This window comes from Amphibalanus amphitrite, unplaced genomic scaffold (genome assembly GCF_019059575.1).
Source record: "Amphibalanus amphitrite isolate SeventyFive unplaced genomic scaffold, NRLGWU_Aamphi_draft 000252F_arrow, whole genome shotgun sequence".
NCBI classification, from domain to species: Eukaryota; Metazoa; Arthropoda; class Thecostraca; order Balanomorpha; family Balanidae; genus Amphibalanus; species Amphibalanus amphitrite.
In genome coordinates, this window is record NW_024881747.1 from 121,933 (window position 1) to 141,967 (window position 20,035).

The 20,035-nt window shown below is 50.6% G+C and overlaps 1 protein-coding gene across 1 annotated transcript in view; it reads left to right on the top strand.

Moving 5' to 3' along the window:
• The window catches only part of LOC122386471 (chondroitin sulfate proteoglycan 4-like), a 35,266-nt gene extending 15,738 nt beyond the window's left edge, over positions 1 to 19,528 (top strand). Inside the window, exons 4-7 of the mRNA XM_043375698.1 lie at positions 6,021 to 6,213; positions 8,186 to 8,347; positions 12,085 to 12,331; positions 16,458 to 19,528. Coding sequence (XP_043231633.1) covers positions 6,021 to 6,213; positions 8,186 to 8,347; positions 12,085 to 12,331; positions 16,458 to 18,696 — 2,841 coding nt within the window. The 3' untranslated portion in view covers positions 18,697 to 19,528. The remainder of the gene's footprint in view (positions 1 to 6,020; positions 6,214 to 8,185; positions 8,348 to 12,084; positions 12,332 to 16,457) is intronic.
• Positions 19,529 to 20,035: the final 507 nt, after the last annotated feature.

A 20,035-nucleotide genomic window follows, 5' to 3' on the forward strand; every position in this document is an offset into this window, starting at 1 on the left:
TTTGTCCCTGGAACTCAAACCTCGCCGGCACAGGCCATTTTGCGTCCTTCGATGGCACAAGGGAGAGGGGGGGTTGGTAAGACCCCCCTCGCGTTTGGCCTCTGATCGAGCTAGAGCTTCGCGGAAAAAACGAGCGTGTTGCCCGTCACGAGAGAAAGCCGATGATACCCAATTTAAAGGTCCTAGGTCATCGGTTGACCTTCCAGGTCAGGTCAATGACCCAAACGTCGGGAAAATCGTGACCTGTTAGAAAGTCGTAAAGTGTGGCTGCTATGGGGTTTTCTGGGGTGCTGATCACGAATATCGTGTTAGTTTTGATCACAGATGATGTCTTTAAGCATTTAGACCAGGTCGGGTCAGGTCAGGTCAGGTCAACCGGTAGGGGCCGTGACGGGTATTTGTAGTACGTGTCAACCACCTCTGACAGCTTCGTAACATGTTACGAAGGCACCAAAACTACTTCGTAAATGTTCAAATGGTTGCTAAATTCGAATTCAGCTCGAAAAACTAGCCTAGAAACATGTAAAACTCGAAAAAAGTGAACCGAGGTCACCAAATGTAAATGACCTGACCTGATCTTCAGGTGACCTTGACATCCACCCGAATGCATGGGAGCAGCATCAAATCACATGCTTGAACGTTTGAAACCACGAAAAACTTGCAAAAGCGCGGCTAAGGCAAGCCGACATTCGCCGAATCGCGATTCCGGCCAAACATGGTCTCGGAAAGTAGGTCACAGCCCACAGGTCAAAGGTCATTTGGGTCAGGGTCATGAAATTTTTAGAGTAGGTGTAAAATTGATCAATGCGAGGGTACTGAAAGTTTCGTCGCGATCGGCCGCTTTTTACGCGAGTTATTTGCGAAAAACCTTAGGGGGGTTGCATCAACCCCCCCCCCCCTGTGCCGGCGAGGGTTAAATAATAACGCTATACTTGCCGTGCTATATTTACATTTATTTACTCAAAAATGATTTAATTTGATTAAGAATATTTAAAAATGGCACATTGATTTCAATAAACGAAAGTCATAGATTTGCTGCCGGATGCTGGGGCTCCTCATGAGGAGCATGGAGATGCCAGCTTGTCCACCTCCAGCGCGTCTCGAGCACAGGGCGATACTATGCGCGTTCAATGCTCGACGCTCGTGTTAGGTCCGTCCTCCAATACGGAAGTGTCATTTGGAGCGGTGCAGCCCAGTCCCACCTGGTACGGCTGGAGCGGCTACAGCACTGCTTTCTCATGTGGCTAGGGGCTAAAACGCAGAGGAACTGTCCTATGGACTATCGTAGTCTACTGCAAACCTTTAAAACTGAGTCCATCAAAGCCCGCCTCATTCATACCGATGTCATGTACTTGTACCAACTCCTTCACCACCGTAACGACTGCGCTTACCTGAGGCCTCTTGCACCAAAATCCTCTTGCACCAATGCTTGGATTATTTTGCATCGTATACCCAGTCCAAGTCTCAAATGTAACAATTTGCGTGCAAAATTTAGCAAGCACATGTAGGACAATGTATTGGGCTATTGTAAACAAATTTACCACAGTTAGATTAGCTTATTCTGACACCGGTTTTTCGATTTTACCTCGCTAGGTAGTTTGGTGCAAGAGGCCTCTGGTATCGATGTTTGGCCCTCGCCAGCACGGGGGGGGGGGGGGTTGATGCAACCTTCCCCCCTCGGTTTTTCGCGAATAACCTGCGTAAAAAGCGGCCGATCGCGACGACACTTTAAGTACCCTCGCATTGATCAATTTTACACCAATCCTTAAATTTCATGACCCTGACCCAAATGACCTTTGACCTGTGACCTACTTTCCGAGGCCATGTTTGGCCGGAATCGCGATTCGGCGTATGTCGGCTCGCATTAGCCGCGCGTTTGCAAGCTTTTCGTGGTTTCAAACGTTCAAACATGTGATCTGATGTTGCTCCCATGCATGGTGGATGTCAAGGTCACCTGATGGTCAGGTCAGGTCATTGACCTTTGGTGACCTCGGTTCACTTTTTCGAGTTTTACATGTTTCTAGGCTAGTTTTTTTTTTTTTTTTGCTGAACTCGAATTTATCAACCATTTCAACATCAACGAAGTAGTTTTGGTGCCTTCGTAACATGCTACGAAGCTGTCAGAGGCGGTTGACACGTTCTACGAATACCCGTCACGACCCCTACCGGTTGACCTGACCTGACCTGACCCGACCTGGTCTAAATGCCCAAAGACATCATCTGTGATCAAAACTATCACGATATTCGTGATCAGCACCCCAGAAAATCCCATAGCAGACACACTTTATGACTTTCTAACAGGTCCCGATTTTCCCGACTTTTGGGTCATTGACCTGACCTGGAAGGTCGGCCGATGATCTAGGACCTTAAAATTGGATATCATCGGCTTCCTCTCGTGACGGGCAACACGCTCGTTTTTTCTTCGAAGCTCTAGCTCGATCAGGGGCCAAACGCAAGGGGGTCGTACCCCCCCCCCTTGTGCCGTCGAAGGACGCAAATTGGCCTGTGCCGGCGAGGGTTAATGTGCCTGGGAGGCGTAACCGCCGCACGGGCTTTTTTCATGTGCCCTTCGGGAGAATGACACCGTAAAGAACTGTCTTTCTGTGCATATTCCTCGGTTGTGCAATCAATTTTTGGCACAAGGTCAGTCGGTGGACTTTTACCACCCTTCCACGTCCTTCCGGCGTGAGGCTTTCCAGTACCTACGCCCGAACACTGGGCAGCTATGGGATCTCTCTGTCATCATGTCCCACTTGATTAATTGACCCAGGTTGTACTGAACTTTTAGAATATTACAGAAAATTGGATATTGTTAGGCTGGCGGCTGCTTAGGTATACATGCTTGTATGTTTTACCCAAACAGAGGAACTAAGTATGGTGTTGTGAATGTCGATAAATTTTACAGCCATTAACATTGTTTGCCAACCTTCATTTATGTTAGATTCAGGGTTACTTTTACAGGAAAAGTCGAGGGGGGAGGGGGGTGAATAAAGCTCGGGGCAAGGGCGGATCCAGTGGCATCTGAAAGGGGGCCCAATGCCATTAGGTTTTTGTTAGGATGGCGCCTGCAGAACCTTACCTACCCCCAAATCCTACTCTCTCTCCGGATTCTGGCCACTTTATATTGTTAGGTTGCCAAAAAATAAATTAGCTAAAAAATATACGTAGGTACCTACCTTGGCGGTAAGGGGCGGGGGAGGTCCCAACTTGACTGCGCCCTTGCAAAAGTCAATCAGTAGTATCAACCTATTACCCCCCGTCCCCCGCCGGTTTCTACGCCTGTAGCGATATGTCAGTGATTGCGAAGAGACGGAAGAGACAAAACAAGAGACGGTCCCACCGACCATCCGATCGGTATCGGGTCAAATCTGGAGTTCTCGCTGCACTGAACGTAAAATGGTTGGATGGAACCTCAAATTGAAAATTATCTAAGCGCCAGCAACGTTGATTGATGACAAGAGTCTGATCAACGATGATTATAGAATCTGAGTAGCGAATTGATTGAAAATGGGCTCAAAAATAAATTTGAGAGGGGGAAATTCCCCCTTCCCTCCCTAGCCGTTCACGCACAATTTGAAAGGGGGAGCGGAATTTTCGAAGGGGGAAATTCCCCCTTTCCCCCCTTTAAAAGTTACCCTGGTTAGATTGGAGATCTTACTTAGTCCCAAGCACCATAATATCAGATGCAATGTAAACACAAATATCATGCATCTTAATTTGTGGTAATTTATTCAATGTATATTCTCTTAGTCACTGAATTGAGTAAGCATAGTATTTGCATGATTCACTGAGCTCATTACAGTAGAAGGAGAAGAAAATACTGATTATTGAGGGCCTTGAGTCAGCTGGGAATGTTTTAAGGAGGCTGGGGTGCTTTAAGGAGGCAGGGGGTGCTTTAGGGAGGCAGGGGGTGCTGAGCTCAGGATTGGGGGTGCTTGAGCACCCACAAAGAGATATAAAGTTACACTTATGAGCAAACTAACACAACCGTAAACACAGCAAGCAAACTAACACAGCCGTAAACACAGCAACCCGAAACGTTGAGCTTTAACGACAGAAGTCGCAAACAAAACCGCGTGGAGTCATTCCGGACACGTGTCCGGTATTACCCCGAGGTCAGCTTTATTTTAAGAAAGCAGGCAGCAGTCAAAGGCATTGCGCCGCAAACGCCTCACATCCAGCAGTCGCTTAAGAAAGGCTTAATTGAAGGTCATTGCAAAGCAGCACTTCTGAAAATGCGTTAACACATTTCACAGTCAGCAAATAGATGCAACAAAAATTAAAAATCAGATACGAAAAACACATTTAACGCTATAAAAATGAAAAAAATGGAGCTACCGTGACAAACTTACACCACGTGCTAGAATGGCGCTCAACTGAAATGTAAGCAACATCAGCTGATTAGTGATGGACAAAGTACTCACTAGAGATGGGTGGCCGGCATTACCCACCGTCCGCCATTGCCCCACTCTCCCCTAATTCTGTGGTGGATTATAAGCGTTTTGTTATGTGGAGAGACATTTCCCTGAGGGGAAAGTGTAGCGCAGAATATATGATGTTCAAGTGTGCTGACTTCTGGGTCAGTTGTGACTTCTGCAGCTACGCATGGCACACCCAGGAATCGAAAATATGGTCTGAAACCTCGATTTTGTCTTTGTGTTAAATTTATTTGATAAAGCAAGCTGTTATATAGTCAAAATAAACATATTCGATTTTGTACAGTATCAAAAATATCTCAGAATTCTAACCATTTGTATTCGACAGTTATGTAATTTGCTACATAACAAATAGTTTCACATAACCTGCTTTAGAAAGCAATAACCATAACAGAAAACACCGTCCCTTGGCATCCCTACCACTGCGTCAAAACACAAATATTGGAAGTCGCCTGTTTCAAATATGGTCCCACTTTTGCCATCAATGCAATGAGCCGAGGCCAACAAAGCAGGCAGCATCCGTTTTGAGACTAACATGCATCGAAGTTTTGACGAGCATGGGAGACTCCAGGAGGTAGCGTTGTTAATTGCTTTTGGAGAGACAATTTCAGAAATTCAAAAAACGTAAATCCAGTCGAGCCAAAAGTCTGTGTAAAACGGCCTTGTTCATAAATATTGTTTAACAAAATGATGCAATGATCAACCGCAAACACTCGGAGCCATTGAAACCATCCTATTGATTATATCATATAGCTAACCATGTAGGAACTTGCTTCTGCAATATCTCTACAAGAATCGAGAGTTCTCCTGAGGACTCCCTATCCGGAGGCCGGAGACCGCGTGACGTTGCAGAAATTCCGTCGAATTTCGCGACAGCGCCTGACCTTGCGCGTGCGAGCGTCGCACCGACTCGGCTAACCGGCGCTGCTGATTGCATTATCGGCCCAGCGGCCGGAATGTGCTCTGCCCCGCGGAGCAATTTCGCGGGCCCGCCGCCGCCCAGCTACCAGCTTTATTGGTTCAATGCGTTTTGGTGGGCGGAGGCGGGCCGCCGCGCCCCAGTGGGGAGGCGGGGGAGCGGGCGATTTACAATGCTGCCGGCGTTCAAGCCGCGATGTTTTCTGCTGCAGAATCGTCCGAGTCCGCCTACCAGTCGATACCTCCGGCGCCGCTGCTTATTGGAATGCATTGGTGTTGACCTTTAATTTGGCCAGCTTGATGTCTTTATTTACAGTTGGACGTGAAGACGGCCCCTTATAATTGATCTTAGTTATACATCAGTGAAGTCAAGTAATTTGAAAATGTAACTAATTAATGAAAAAGGCGGGAGTTGGCAACAAGCGATGAAGTATGAATCACGATATTCTACTGAGATGGTTCCCCACGAAGAGTGCTCTAGTCAAGCTTGGTGCACTTTTATATATTTGACCGGATTCGATGTTTCCAGACTTTCTGTTGCCACGTAAAAATATCTTTAAGAAACGTATATTGCACAATGCACGCCTTCTCTCAAGACTTGGCCCCATCCCTAACGCCTGTTGTCCCTTGTCTACCCTCGTTGACCATCTCCCTTCATCCTCTCAGTACGTGCACAGCGGTGACGAGTCTAGAGGCGACTGTCTGACTCTGGTGGCCCTAGCCGACACCAAGACCTCGGCCCCGGGCCAGCTGTGCTTCACCATCAGCGGCGTCAACGATCACCCTCCCAGTCTGGTGAACAACACGGGGATCACCGTGGTCCAGGGCGGCAGCGTGCTCCTCACCACACACCAACTCGGTACGTGTTTACTGTGCAATGTGTGCATTGTGTGCAATGTGCATCCATGGTCTGGATGTGTGTGCATATTTACATGTGATGCATAAAGACATGTTCAGTGTTCACTGTGGTAGGCATAGCGATGGTCATGAGGGAGTTAAGCTAAATCATAGCGCTGCTAGATGGGATTAGAATAGTAAATTGATTGTTCAGATTAGGACAAGGATCACCGCTAAGGTTGCGTGGTCGTCTTGAGAGCGAAACAATAAAACGATACGTTCTCTTTCACATCAGCTGATGCGGCTTCAGCAATCAATGACACTAAGTCAATTGTGTACGCGATTTGATAGGGGCATGGACTGATAGGCTGCACAATAATTCCGCCCTCAATGCACCCATGCGGGCGACCAGCATTCGACCTACAATTTCAAGGACAACCGTTCTACGCTGCAATCCCATGGCCAAATCAGAGAAATATCCTGAGGCACAGACTTCTCTATATATAGAAAAGTCTGTGCCTGAGGACGTACAGTTTTACTAACAACGCAAAGAAACAATGCTGTATCAAATTAAAATAAGTATTAACTTATTATGTACAGTTAAAATGACTGACATCATAATTATAAAATTGAAGTCAAGTCGCCGATATGTTATTGGCATAGGCACCCTTATACCGCAATTTATGTCAAAGTGATACTCAGGCCATGCGATTCCGTGACGAAAGAAATACATCTCTGCCAAAGTATTACCCCATCGATTTTCAATAATTTATTATGAAAGGCTTTATGACTCGACGGCTCCTTTATCATGATCCGGGCGGAGTTTTCTAAAAGCGCCGGATGCTAAAATGTAGTGGCCCCGATCGCTAATTCGAAAAGATGACTTCATGGCCGTTCTTGGCTCTTGCAGTTACCGACTCTCCATCCCATATCGATTATACGCAACGTTGCGCTTTAGGGTCTCTTTAATCCAGCGTGGCCTTTGACTCCCTGCGTTGAAATTTAAACGTTTTTATTGTCTGGAGAAGACGCCCGAGTCTTTCAGTTCTTTTCGCTTTTTGCGGTGGCGCCGGCCAAATTGAACAGAGTCGTCACGCCCCCGCCCAGCCTCTAAGTTGTTTGGTGACAGATCGCTGTAAACAGTTCCTTTTTAGCACATTGTCGGAGAGGCTGGCAAATATTTTCCAGCGTAGGATACCAACTAGTTGGTGCCGACACACACGCAATAAACGACAAAGGTTCTTTGTAGTCTTCTCAACTTAAGGGCGTAATTGATTGATTGCTTTCATCGCAAAAGTATATATGTAGGTATATAATTGGATCAAGCTGACAAGCCACAACCAACGCACACCATAGAATTTCGAAGAATCTGCATGGATGAAAGCACTCATCCACGCGCGACTTTTGCGGTACCCACACAATGCTGCTAGCTAGAATAAGTACCCACTACCCATTCCCTGTTCTCTGAGCCCACTGAAACCGACGTGCTTATTTAAAATGACGGTCCCATAGAAAACTTTTTCGGGGGATAACCGTTTTCGATCAGCTTGGTATCACCCACGATGCAAGATATGACCAAACTGGCCTTATACATGCACAGGGATAAAGGTCAAAACATCACGTATGTGAGACGGCGAGGCCTAAGTTCCTAGCTTTTCAAAAATATTGCAATCTCAACGCATTTAAAACAATTCCTGAAAAAAAATATGAGGCGGCGAGACTAAGATGCCTAGCTTTTCAAAAATATTGCAAAATCAACGGATTCAAAACAACTCCTGAAAAAAAAAATGTTTTTGGTTGAACAGACGTGTGCGACACTTGCAAAATTCACCATTGTGACCAGTACGATTGGCGATGTATCGTAGGCCATGCATCGCGCCGCCTTCTCCAGCGGGGCGGTCGATGTGGCCAATACAGCAGATTGTCGCCGATATGTCTGGCCTGATGTGTCCCGGGGGCCGCCGGACGTGACAGTGTGCCCCGCGCGCCCCCAGACGCCGTGGACGCGGACCGGCCCGAGAAGGACCTGGTGTTCTCACTGGGCCGCTCCGAGTGCGGCAACATCAGCCTGCTGACGGCTCCCAACGTCACCGTGGCCAACTTCAGCCGCAGCCAGCTGGACGCCGGGGAGGTCGTCTTCAGTCACACGCGACCAGGTCAGTCGACGGGACAGAGGAAGCAATTGTGTTCATACTGGTTGCGCATCTTCAGCCATAAGCGACCAGGGCAGTCGGCGTGGGAAGGGGCAGTATGGGAGGAACAGGGTGGTATTTTCATCATCGCACTTTGGGTATTGGCAGATTTAGTTATTGGTCTAGTATTGTATTGTATTGTATTGTATTGTATTGTATTGTATTGTATTGTATTGACAATTAAAACACTCTCCATATTAAAATGGCTATTCTGAGTGTCGCGTCTGAGTTACAAGGGAAAAACGAGTTGAAATGCACTCAAATCACAGCACTCAGTAAACATCGAACCATTCACCCATCCCTAAATACGTAAACACCACTCGGAAACGGAGCGCTTAAAACTTCCCATAGATAGGCTCCTAAAATCATGGGGCAGGCGATTATATAATTGGGCGATGCTGTCTCGTGTTAGGCTTCAGAGCAAAAAAAAAAACAACTCAGAATCAATTAGGTAAGGCAGACTGATGATGTTTATGGTTCATCAAGATACATACAATAAAGATATTGTGAACCCACTAGAGGCTCGTTCGTATAAATTGGTGACTCCTTTTGTTCTCAGTAAGCGGTTTAGTCGACGATCGACTCAGGATCCTATTTCACTCTGTCACCGACAGATGGCAGCGCCGTTGATCCTTTAGATCCGCCGGCGAACTAATTGCGCGCCGCTGACGAGGCTGTCGAACCCTCTTCCAATACCGCTCTGAAATTTATCTCAGCGACACGTGGCTGGCATCAGAGCACTCCTGCCCTCTACAGATGAGGATCAATCGACAGATGGCCTCCAAGAACTATTGATTAACCAATGGGATGCTCTCCGCGACCTCTTCCTGACCTCAGGGTGGTCGCGCGGTACGTATTCTGAATATCGGTAGGTATAAGCTTCCACGTGGCAAATTTCACATCACATTCAAGGGGAATAGACCCAGGACGATTACCAAACGGCTAAAGAAATACTATGAAAATGCAGCCTGTACAATCATCCACATTCACGGTATACGATTTTTTAATGCCCGTATCGACCCTTATAAACTGACAAATGCCTACTTTGCCACGAGCAGTTCGCTCCATTAGAAACGCACCCTCTGTCGCTGGGCAGCGGTGACCGTCCCAGCGGACCCCGTGCTCGAATATACGGCGCGGAGGACAGCTATCAATCATGATCTGTCACCATGTTTTCGTACTATATTGGCCTCTTTTAGCTAGCATCATTTTCCAGAGGCTCGGTGATAATCCGTACGCTCTTTATAGGGACACGAGCGCAGGCACCATGCCCTGATTAGATCATCGAACAATATTTCTGGATGGATTTAGCTGCTGATGGACTTGTAGTTAAAGAACATTGAACTTGTTTGCCGGCATTGCAGACTAAACATTCGGTTACCGGCTTACCGACTACCGTTCACAATTATTTCGCCAACACACTCGTTTCCTGTGTAGTTCGGCCCGTTGAGAGTGATCCACCCTAACTAGCTGATCTCAGTAATGACAAGACCAGGGCGATCGGGTAAAGCGATGAACACAGTAGGGCAAGCACTACCTCGGTCATCTTCGTGACCCGTGAGTCATACTCAATATCACCTGTCATCAAAGCCCCTGTGGAAGTCGATGCTTAACATAACCTAAGAATGCATTTTATTGTGCAGTGGCTAGTGCCTACGATGCTAGGTCTTTTTTACCGTGTCGAGTTTAGAATTGTTCACTTCATAAGATTCCAAATTGACTAGGGAAAAGGTAGGTATACGAAAAGTGTCGTGACTCGCATTGTTCGGGAGCAATATCAAATATTCGTCAGGGGGCGCGGAAGGGGTGCAAATATATAATACCCACCAAAATTTTTAATTCTACCGGAAAAATGGTCAGACACAGGAGTCTTACGGTCCAGGCAGTGCACCGCACGGTGCGCAGCCATGGTCTCTGAGCGGACCACACGTTTTCCGGGTAGACCACACGGTCTCTGGTCGGACCACACGGTCTCTGGTTGGACCACAATGCCTCCAGGCGGACCACACGGGTCTCCAGTCGCTCCCGGGGGAGGCCGGACCGGTCCGGAATCAGGGGCGCGCCACGGCGGCCCGATTGGCTTCAGAGCTCCCCGGAGGGTCGTGTCGACGATCGACGGGTCGGTGCCGCCGCCACCGACGCCGCCGGCGCACCGCCGACCGGCGGCGACCCGGCCGAAACGACCCACCGACCGGGGCCGGCGGGGGATCGCTGGGGGCGCGGGGTACCCGAGAGGGGGGCGGAGCAGCCGCCAGTCACGGAGAGGACCGAGACAACAGCGGCCGGCGGAGGACCGATCTCAGCGCGCGACACAAGTCGTCACTGCCAGCCGCGCCTGACGGACGGCCCGAGTTTGGCCGACACTGCAGCAGTCCAGTACAAACAAGACCGAGGACGTCGTGCGATGGATGGCCGAATGCACGCTGCAGTGTCCTACATTTTCGGCTGATTTTCTGCTTCGGCTAGATTTGACTTTTTAAATAATAAAATTTGCCCTCTTTTCTGCTCTCTTCGAAACGCCCGGTTGAAAATATAAAGGCTTCGTGGCAATTATTGCTTTCTGGTGGTGAGTTACATTTGGAGGCTGACTGGCCACCCCCTCGCTACAGGCATAAATGAATTACCGATGTAAGAATAGCACGATGGTGCCTTCAAGTGCACACATGCAAGCTCAAGCTACGGTCTGCCTTCCACAAAATTTCCAGAACATCTAGAAAGTGGCTTCTGTAGAAAGAACACGATCTGAAAATATACAAATTGAAATAGGTAGATATCGATCGGTACATCACCGGGTCGAGTCTCGTAGTCGCATCCTGTGTTGCTTCCGACCGAGCCTCAGTATGAGACGTGCACTTCCTCAAACTTGGCTGTCGTGCGACGGCGGTTCACCTCAGCCAATGCACGGTGACTATAAATACCAAAGGTAAAGGTAGCCAATGACGCCTCACCGTTTGGATTGAGATGGCACTCAGCACTCACCAGATACCTACGCAATTTACACTCATTTCACCAACAAAGAGCACCAGTATTTCAAGCACATCACTATGTCAACAATGCCTGACAATGCCTCACCCCGATGCGCGTAATCTTGCCGAAATTAGCACGACGTGAACAATCACCGCCACCCACCGCGCGCAACGCACGAGACTGGACAACAATAACAGACATGGCTGCCCCCTGTGACAGCACGCTGATTGGTTGAGCGCGTCACTCGCCTCTCAAAGCGCCCCGGGCGGCGCGAACCCGACTCGAGACTTGCTCGAGACGACCGCCGGGGGAGGGGAGGGGAGGGGAGTGGTGGGCCATCACCCGCATCCCGCGAGTTGGATCAGGAAAATCGATCGACGTCTGGTATGGGTATGGGGCCTTGGATCGTCCGTTCCGCTAGAAATCGAAGGTTCATGTTGACATACTTTGTTTTCAGCCTCAAGAATGTCACGATGGGCGATTGCCGATGACTATTATATTCGTACGAGTAAACACTAAACAGCTATTTGAGAATTCGACCGACGTGTATGTGTTGATAAATATGATAATAAGGTAGGTAGGTAAACGTAAGATAATCGCAACGCAACGACTATGCCGAGATGCCTGAGCAGTGAGCATACACAAGTTTACAATAAACCTATCTTCTATAGAGCCTTGAACCTATCTAAAATATCGGGCCGTTACTGACGTCGCTCCCCGTCTCTGCTCCCCAGACGTGTCGCGGTGCAGTGTGCTGGTGACGGTCAGTGACGGGGTGCACCGGACACCTCCCGAGCGGCTGACTGTGCTGGTGGAGCGGCTGCAGCTGCGTCTGGTGGCCAACACCCGGCTGCACGTGTTCCCCATGATGCAGCAATCCATCACCAAGGGCCACCTGCTGGTGGGCACAAATGACCCGCGGACCCCACGAACCATCACTTACTCGGTCATCAGAAAACCGCGCCTCGGAAAAATCACCAGGTAAGAGAAGCGACCGGGTTGGGTTCAAAGGGCCTGGTTAGAGAAACGACGGGAAAGGCGGAGTTCGAATCAGAACTTAGTTCATGATAAGGTAGGTTATAGGGGTAGATCACAGTTGGATCATGATGATAACCAGGCAGTCCGAATCAGTTGACCGGCTAAGCTAGAGGCCAGGCCAGTAATCAGTATCAACACAAACGTTCAGGTCAGGTTAGGATCATTACCTACTAACAGTATCAGGTCCTAACTGCATTATATCTCGCCATGATTTTGGGTGAGCACGTTCAAAACAAACCTGGATATTTCATCTCAAGGGTTAGAAATCTGAGCGGCGCGGTCTCCAGCGGTAAGACTAAGCTCCATCAGGCGCGGATACAAGGGGGGGCCATGGGGGCCATGGCCCCCCCCCCTTGGCCGATTTTTTTCAAAAATAAAATAAAAAGTTAAAAAGTTAAAAAGCTGAAAAGGGGACCTCCTGAAAATAAAGTGGCCGAAATCCGATGAGTTTTTTTTAAACCTACCCACTTAGTTATTTCTTAGAAGACTATAGCTGAGAAGACTTCTTTGTTAGAAGATTGGTAAAGCTTTTCATAACTTGGAGGTCTCTTATACTCACAGAGATGACCACTTTTACAGGGCCTCCTAACAGTGGCGGCGGAAGCAGGGGGGCAAGGGGGGCAGCTGCACCCTAAAGCTATGGAAAGGGGCGCCTCGAAAATCTGTAGAGAAGGCAGGAAGTTAAGAGGTGCGGCAGCCATAAAGCTGAGCAGTGCGACACCGCAACTGATAAAGGCACCTGTGACACGAAGAGGGTGGCAATGACGTGGGAAAAGTATCTTTTGATATGCTGAAGAGTGGAGGGCATCCTTATCTGAAACAAAGGCAGATTCTGCCTACCCTGTCGAATATAATCTTGCCAGGCGATAAAGGCTAGGAGGGCGCAGCCACTCAAGAAGCGCGCCATGCGGAAGAGGGGCGCCAGCATGCGAAAGAGGGGCGCCTGTGTGTGGGACGAAAAAGAAACATTTATGGAGACGTCTTTGAAGGCGATAGCCTCCGAACGCCAACACGAACATATGAGAGCTTATAGCGCTGCAGGGCGCAGGCTCCATGCGACAAAAAGGCAGAATCGGCCTGATGGCCGATATGCGAGAGGAAATTAGTTTGTGTAACATTTATTGGGGGCGGTTTGCCGTTTACAACATATGAATGTTAAGGGAGGTCCGAGATTGGGGCCTGTAAAATTGCACTGTCCGTATGGGCGGTTACACCCCTAGTGCTAGGGCGTATTTTGCGTTTTTTTTTAATGGGGAGATGATTATGACCAGGAATAGCACTCTGCAAACTTCTATGGGCGCCTGTATAGGGGCGAAACTGATTTTCCAGTGCAGGGACGGCCATCGGCATTGTGGGGCGGCATTCATTCCACTGGGGCGTCTGCCAGTGTTGAAGGGCGGTATTCATTTCAATGGGGCGCCCGTTGGTGTTGATGGGCGACATGTATCACCTGGGGCGCCTATCGGAGATTGGGGCGGCATTAATTTCACTGAGGCGCCTATCGGCGTTGACGGGTGGTATTTATTCATCCGGGGCGCTTATCGGTGGTATAGGCCGGCATTCGCTTCACTGAGGTGCCTATCGTTGTTTTAACCCTCGCCCATGTAGGGGGGTGCAACCCCCCCCCCCCCTGAGGTTTTTCTTAGCTACACGCCGAACCGTTTCAGATAGCTTGCGCTCAAATTTTCAGTACCCTTTGGGGCATCCTTTGCGCAACTTTTGGTATTTTTTTGTCAAGGTCATGTCAGGTCACGGAGTTATGACGTCATAAAGGGAACAACCTCCGGCCAGATTTACGCTAAATTGGAGATTGCTTCACATTGGTATAAATGCCGATTGACCTGACACACTGATGGATTGTTTTAGAATCACAACTGGCTGATTTGACATTGGCACAATGTCCGTTGACATTTTGAAGGTTACTAAAGGTCAAGGTAAGGTCAGTGACCTCGGTTGACCTGTAATGACTTCTTGCACTTGTATGCCTTTTCGGGGTATTTTGATGCCCTGAATTCGAATTTGCTATCCATTTCAGGCATCGTCGGTTGTTCCTTGTAGTTCATTTTGGGTCAGGGTCAGGTCAGTGACGTCACACGCCTGACGTGACCCAATGCACAAATGACCTTGCAGACTTCCGATGTTTATGTTTATGTTTATGTTTATTTGCTCATCACCAACAGGTACAGATAAAACCCGGTTACAGGTGAAGTCATGGATAAATATAAGATAAATCTATATAAATACACGCAACCCTGAGGACGGACAAAAGCTCAATAAAAGCCAATAAAAGCCGATGCTCCCAACGCATCATTTTTAGAGTTATCACATCGAAATACACACCAAAAGATAGAGAAGTGATCAAGGATCACGATAGTGAAGGTTTTAAGTCGATATCTCTTACCGTTTTGCCGCAATCGGCGCGGAAATCTGAAAAAGTTAGATTTTTCCGAAAATTTGACCTGTGACCGGTCATAAGTAGGTCAAATGTTGACCTAGGACCAAAAAATATACCACCAATCGCGAGATCTCGTTGAGAGCAATCCGTTGGTCTTTTCCGCTAAGCTCTACGACGCTCCGTTTTCAAACGCCAGGGGGGGTCGCACCCCCCCCCCCCTGCATGGGCGAAGGTGGCAAAACACCGTTTACGGGCGAGGGTTAAGGCGGCAGTAAATCCACTGGTGTCTGGGGCGTCTACCGGCGTCGAAAGGCGACATTCATAATTCATTTCACTGGGAGGCATATTGGTGTTGATGTGTAACATTCATTCTCCTGGGGCGCCCGGCAATGGTAAGGGGCGCCCAGCGGGAAGGGGCGCTTCAATATCGTTTGCACCCCTATCCTAGAATACCTTCCGCCGCCACTGCCTCCTAACCTGCACAGAGGGCCTCCAAGCCTGCACAGATGTTGAGATGTTGCCTGAACAGCTAGATAAGCTCAATAGACGCAGTTTTTTTTTTTGGGGGGGGGGGCCCAACAAGTGGGAAGATGGGGCCTCCAACAGGTGGGATTATGGGGGGGGGGCCTCCTGGTTTCTAATGGCCCCTCCCTTGGAGATTTTCTGGATCCGCCCCTGAGCTCCATTCTCACCAGCAGTCGCCAGACGCGAAGACCGTTCGCGGTCTGAGCCGATGAGCGCCTGTGGCTACGCCGAGCCAATCGGCTTTTCTCAGCTGCCAAGTTCAAAAGGTGTGCCGTCATCTCTGGTCCAGAGGATAGAAATGGGATATTTAAGCTCAGCGGCGGCGGAGAGAATTGGCAGGCCGAGCTCTGTGCTGGATGAAAGAGGAATTGTGATGGCAGACTTCTAAAAGCGTCTTGAAGACGTAAGAGAAAGGGATGTTACGTTTACTTAGGTACCTCTTCGCAAAAGCCAATAGAGATGGTTTTATAACATTGGGTATGTGTCGCTGTGATGTCAATTGTCAACGTCAGCTTCTTCGAGCATTAGCATGGTAGTTCAAAGTTCGATTGTCGATGAAGATGGTGATGGTTGATGACCGGTGAATGTGATCTACCCAGGTCACCTGAGTTATAAGTATTATTCTAACTTTGAATCAATTGGATAGTGGCCAGAGTCAACGAATGGAAGCACTCGCAACATCTCACAAAATCTAGCACGTAGGTAAATGTTGGTCCATCACATGGAGTGCCGTTTCCGTTCGTTTGGAGGTATAGTCTTTGAAAATGCTTCAAAACTCGATGAATGCCTAAATGCACCATGATTAACGCTCGCCCGTCTCGCAACTTAAATCGCCCCGTTTGACCACAGTCTTCTCGAATAGCTGGTGGATACTGATTAATTCGGTTTTTCACCACCATCAGACAAACTTTTGGAATTTTGCATGTCTGACCCTGTCAGGGAGGCATTTCAATTCCTCCTCGCGACCGATCGAAGCTGGCGATGCCTCAAACCTCGAGTCGCTCTCCAGACCCATTCAGCACATCATTATGAGCGGAATTCTAAGCGGAATGGAACATACCAATGGTTCGAGTGCTGGACATATGATGTGGTAAGCACTAAACAATGAGCAGACGGCTAACAGGTCCCCTTCCCGGTGTTTGTCTGCAGGGAGCAGCCGGACGGCAGCACAGTGGAGGTCAGCTGGTTCACGCAGCAGGACCTGAACCGCAGCCTGGTGCTGTACGAGCACCAGCGCCCGCTGGCCGGCCTCTCCGCCTCGGACAGCGTCGAGCTACGCGTCGAGACGCCGCCGGCCGAGCCGCTGACCAGCGTCGTGCTCGAGGTCGCCGTGTCGGTGACGACGATGACGCGCGGCGGTCTGCGGCGCTACGTGGACGGCGTGCCGCTGCGGCTGCCCGAGGGCGGCGCCGCTGGCGTCAGTCGCGCCGTGCTGGATGTCAGCGGCGTGGCCGAGTTCCTGCGCAGCCACTCGGCCGGCCAGGAGGCGCCCCAGGTGCGGATCCGACTCACCACACCGCCCCGACACGGCCAGCTGCGCCTGGAGCCCGCCGTTGGTGCATCGGACGGGAGTGGGGGATCCCTGAGCGGGTTCCTCACTCAGGAGGACATCAACGCCGGCAGGCTGTCCTACCGGCACGACCACTCGGATACGCTGACGGACAGCTTCGGCTACAGCTTGTTCCTGGCCACGTCGGCCTCGGACGTCCTCCTCTACAACGGTACCGTCAACGTCACCGTGGTGCCTGTCAACGACCAGAAGTTCCGGCTGGAGACTCCCGCGCCGGGCGTGTCTGTTGTGCAGAAGCAAACCGCCTCGATCACCACAAGAAACCTGCAGGTGACCGATCCGGACAACGCTCCATCTGAGATCCTCTACACTATCATCAGCGGCCCCAGTCGCGGCCGAGTGTTCCTCCGCGGGCAGCCGCACGTCAGGGTCTCCAACTTCAGTCAGGCGGACGTCGACGCTGAGAGGCTGCTGTACGCGCAGGACGGCTCCCTCGGCAGCGATCAGTTCCTCTTCAGCGTCTGGGACGGCGTGCACAGCCCGCTGATGACCAGCTTTGGCATCACGGTGGTGCCCCTCTCGCTGACGATTGCACGGAACCTGCCCTTGCGTCTGCCGCAGGGCCAGAGTCGCGTCACCCTAAAACCGGAGCAGGTATCCGCCGATACGAACGGTATGCGCAGTGAGATCGTGTTCAACGTCACACGCGAACCGACCAGGGGACGTCTCTTCATTGGTGCAGACATGGTGACAACGTTCTCCCAAGCGGATGTCGACGCAGGACGGGTGTCCTACCTGCAAATGGACCTCAGTGCGCCCAACGACTCCTTCGCCGCCACTGTCTATAACGAATTCAACGGCATACGAAACGAGACCTTCGTAGTGTTGGCGACACCACTGGTGGCCATGACGCCTTTGCGCTGCGCCCCGGGACAGCTAGTGCTGTTGAGTCTCGCGGTCCTCAACGCCACGGAGCTCGCGTCTCGCACGAACAGCAACCCGCGCTACCAGTTGCTGGAGCCTCCGCGGCACGGCCGGGTCACGCAGATAGTGCCGGTCGGCGACCGGAGAAAGAGGAGAGAAACCCGCGCATGGAACGTCACCTCATTCACGCACGCCGACGTCACACAGAACGTCATCTTCTTTGTGGCGGCGCCGGCGGATCTGACGGGAAACCAGACGCTGTCAGACGCAGTGAGGTTCGAGCTGACGGCGTCTGGCGTGCAGCCCGCGCGTGGGGAACTCCAGGTGCGCCTCCTCAGTGAGGCGGCGCTGGAGGCCGAGAAGGCCACGCCGGGCGTCAACTCAGTGGTAGGTCGCGGCCGGCCGCAGGACTCCAGTTCCTTCATCCGCAGTGACTACGTGCTGGTGGCGGGCGTGGTGATTGGTGTAGTGGTCACGTCGATCCTTCTGCTGATCGTCGTCAAGTGCATCACTGACCGGCGGCGGCGCGCGGAGCGCAAGGCCCGCGAGCTGGGCCCCGCTCCGCTCACTGAGCTGCCCCCCAGCGAGAGTCCGCGCACCGTGAGTCGCGCCACCACGCCCGACTTCATCAACTCGACGCTGCCGCGGCCCTCCATCAGCACTCTGCCGAGGCCGCGGATCTCGGTGACGGGCGGCAGCCTGCCGCGACCCAGACATCTGGAGCAGCCGCGTCTCCTGGAGCCCGGCTGGCCGGAGCGCGACGTGTCTCCGTGCGTGCCGCAGTGTACCGTGACGCCGCTCTACACGGGAGCGCAGCCGGCCGACGTCACGTACTCGTATGACGTGGACGCCGACCGCCAGTTCTGTGGCGACGACTGGAGCCAGGACGGCTCCGACATTAGCGCCAGCCAGCCTAGCAACCCGATCCTGAGGAAGAACCAGTACTGGGTGTAGCTGACAGTGTGCGTACGGACCCTGGGACGCGGCGACGCATGCGGTGATGTGACGCTGGAGACGCTGAGTGAGTGCCGGGGCTTGGTGAAACGATCGCAGCCGTCTTAGACAATCGATGTCCGTACGTTCGGCTGTGAAGCAGGCGAGCATGAACTGAAGCCGTGCGCGCGAACGAGCTCAGACTTGACGTTGGATGTGTCAACTGGTGACCAAAGCAGTGACCCTACCTGGAGGATTTTCCGCCCCAGTGCTGTGCGAGAAAGATCGTTCGTGTTGTGGGTGTTTGTTCCGATGAACTAGTGATTTTTGTGGTTTACCGAGGAGAATGGTGGCATAAAATGTATTGCAACGCCCTGCGAAGAGATAAATGGGAGCCATTTGTTCGAGCTTCAACTTGACCGTGCTATTTGCGCATGAACTGTTCAGGACAAACGACCTACCCATGTTCTGTTCGTTAAGTGAGTTTTGTTTTATTCCGTGATCGTAACTACCATAATGGCGCGTGTGCGTGCGCGTGAGCTGTTTTGAGAAAATACGTCCATCACAGTCTGAGAGAGAACAGACCTACCCCGTCCCCGTAGGAACACGTGAAAATTATTTCATCACCTACCATAGCTCACCCGGGATACGACTCGCCATACGTTGATCCTGATTTCGATAGCGCTCGTCCGTTGGCCGAGGCTGATCTGAATGGCACCATCGAACTCGCGTGGTGGAAAAGGACGATTAATGGTGTCCTCTGACAGCTTCGGTCCGTGTTGGGATGCATGACTGGATTCATCCCGAATTTATCAGACAGATTTGTCGAATCAACGTCCAGCCGCTGATCTAGTGGAGCGTTATTTATTTGGACAGCTCTCTGCGACTTTCTTCTCTTGTGTTTGCTGGGATTTGTGTGGCGCTAGGAGTTGCTGGCAGTGCCTTATGAGCTTAAGGCGCTGCTTAGAGTGGATTTGTCGTGTATGTCTTGTATTTGGTCGATTCAAACAGAATCTCAGCTAGTTGTCAACGCCGGGAACAGGCTTGATCAAAAGTAATAATAGGCATGAGCTAAATGACAGAAATGTAAAGACCCCCCTATGTGTACCCTGTCAGGCCGTCGACAGGCCACCATCGACAGCCGATGCCCCAAACTGTGCATTCAATTGTGATCTGGGCGACGGTCGCGATGGCGATATCACAATAAAACTGAAACTTGTGTGCATCAATTGGTGTTTGGCTTATCCAACGACCTAAGAACCACCTCTAGTACGACCTGAATACAGACTCTAAATAGTCTTACTATCTGATCCGGGGGACACAACATACACATTACACACTTACTTTCACCATTCCGCTA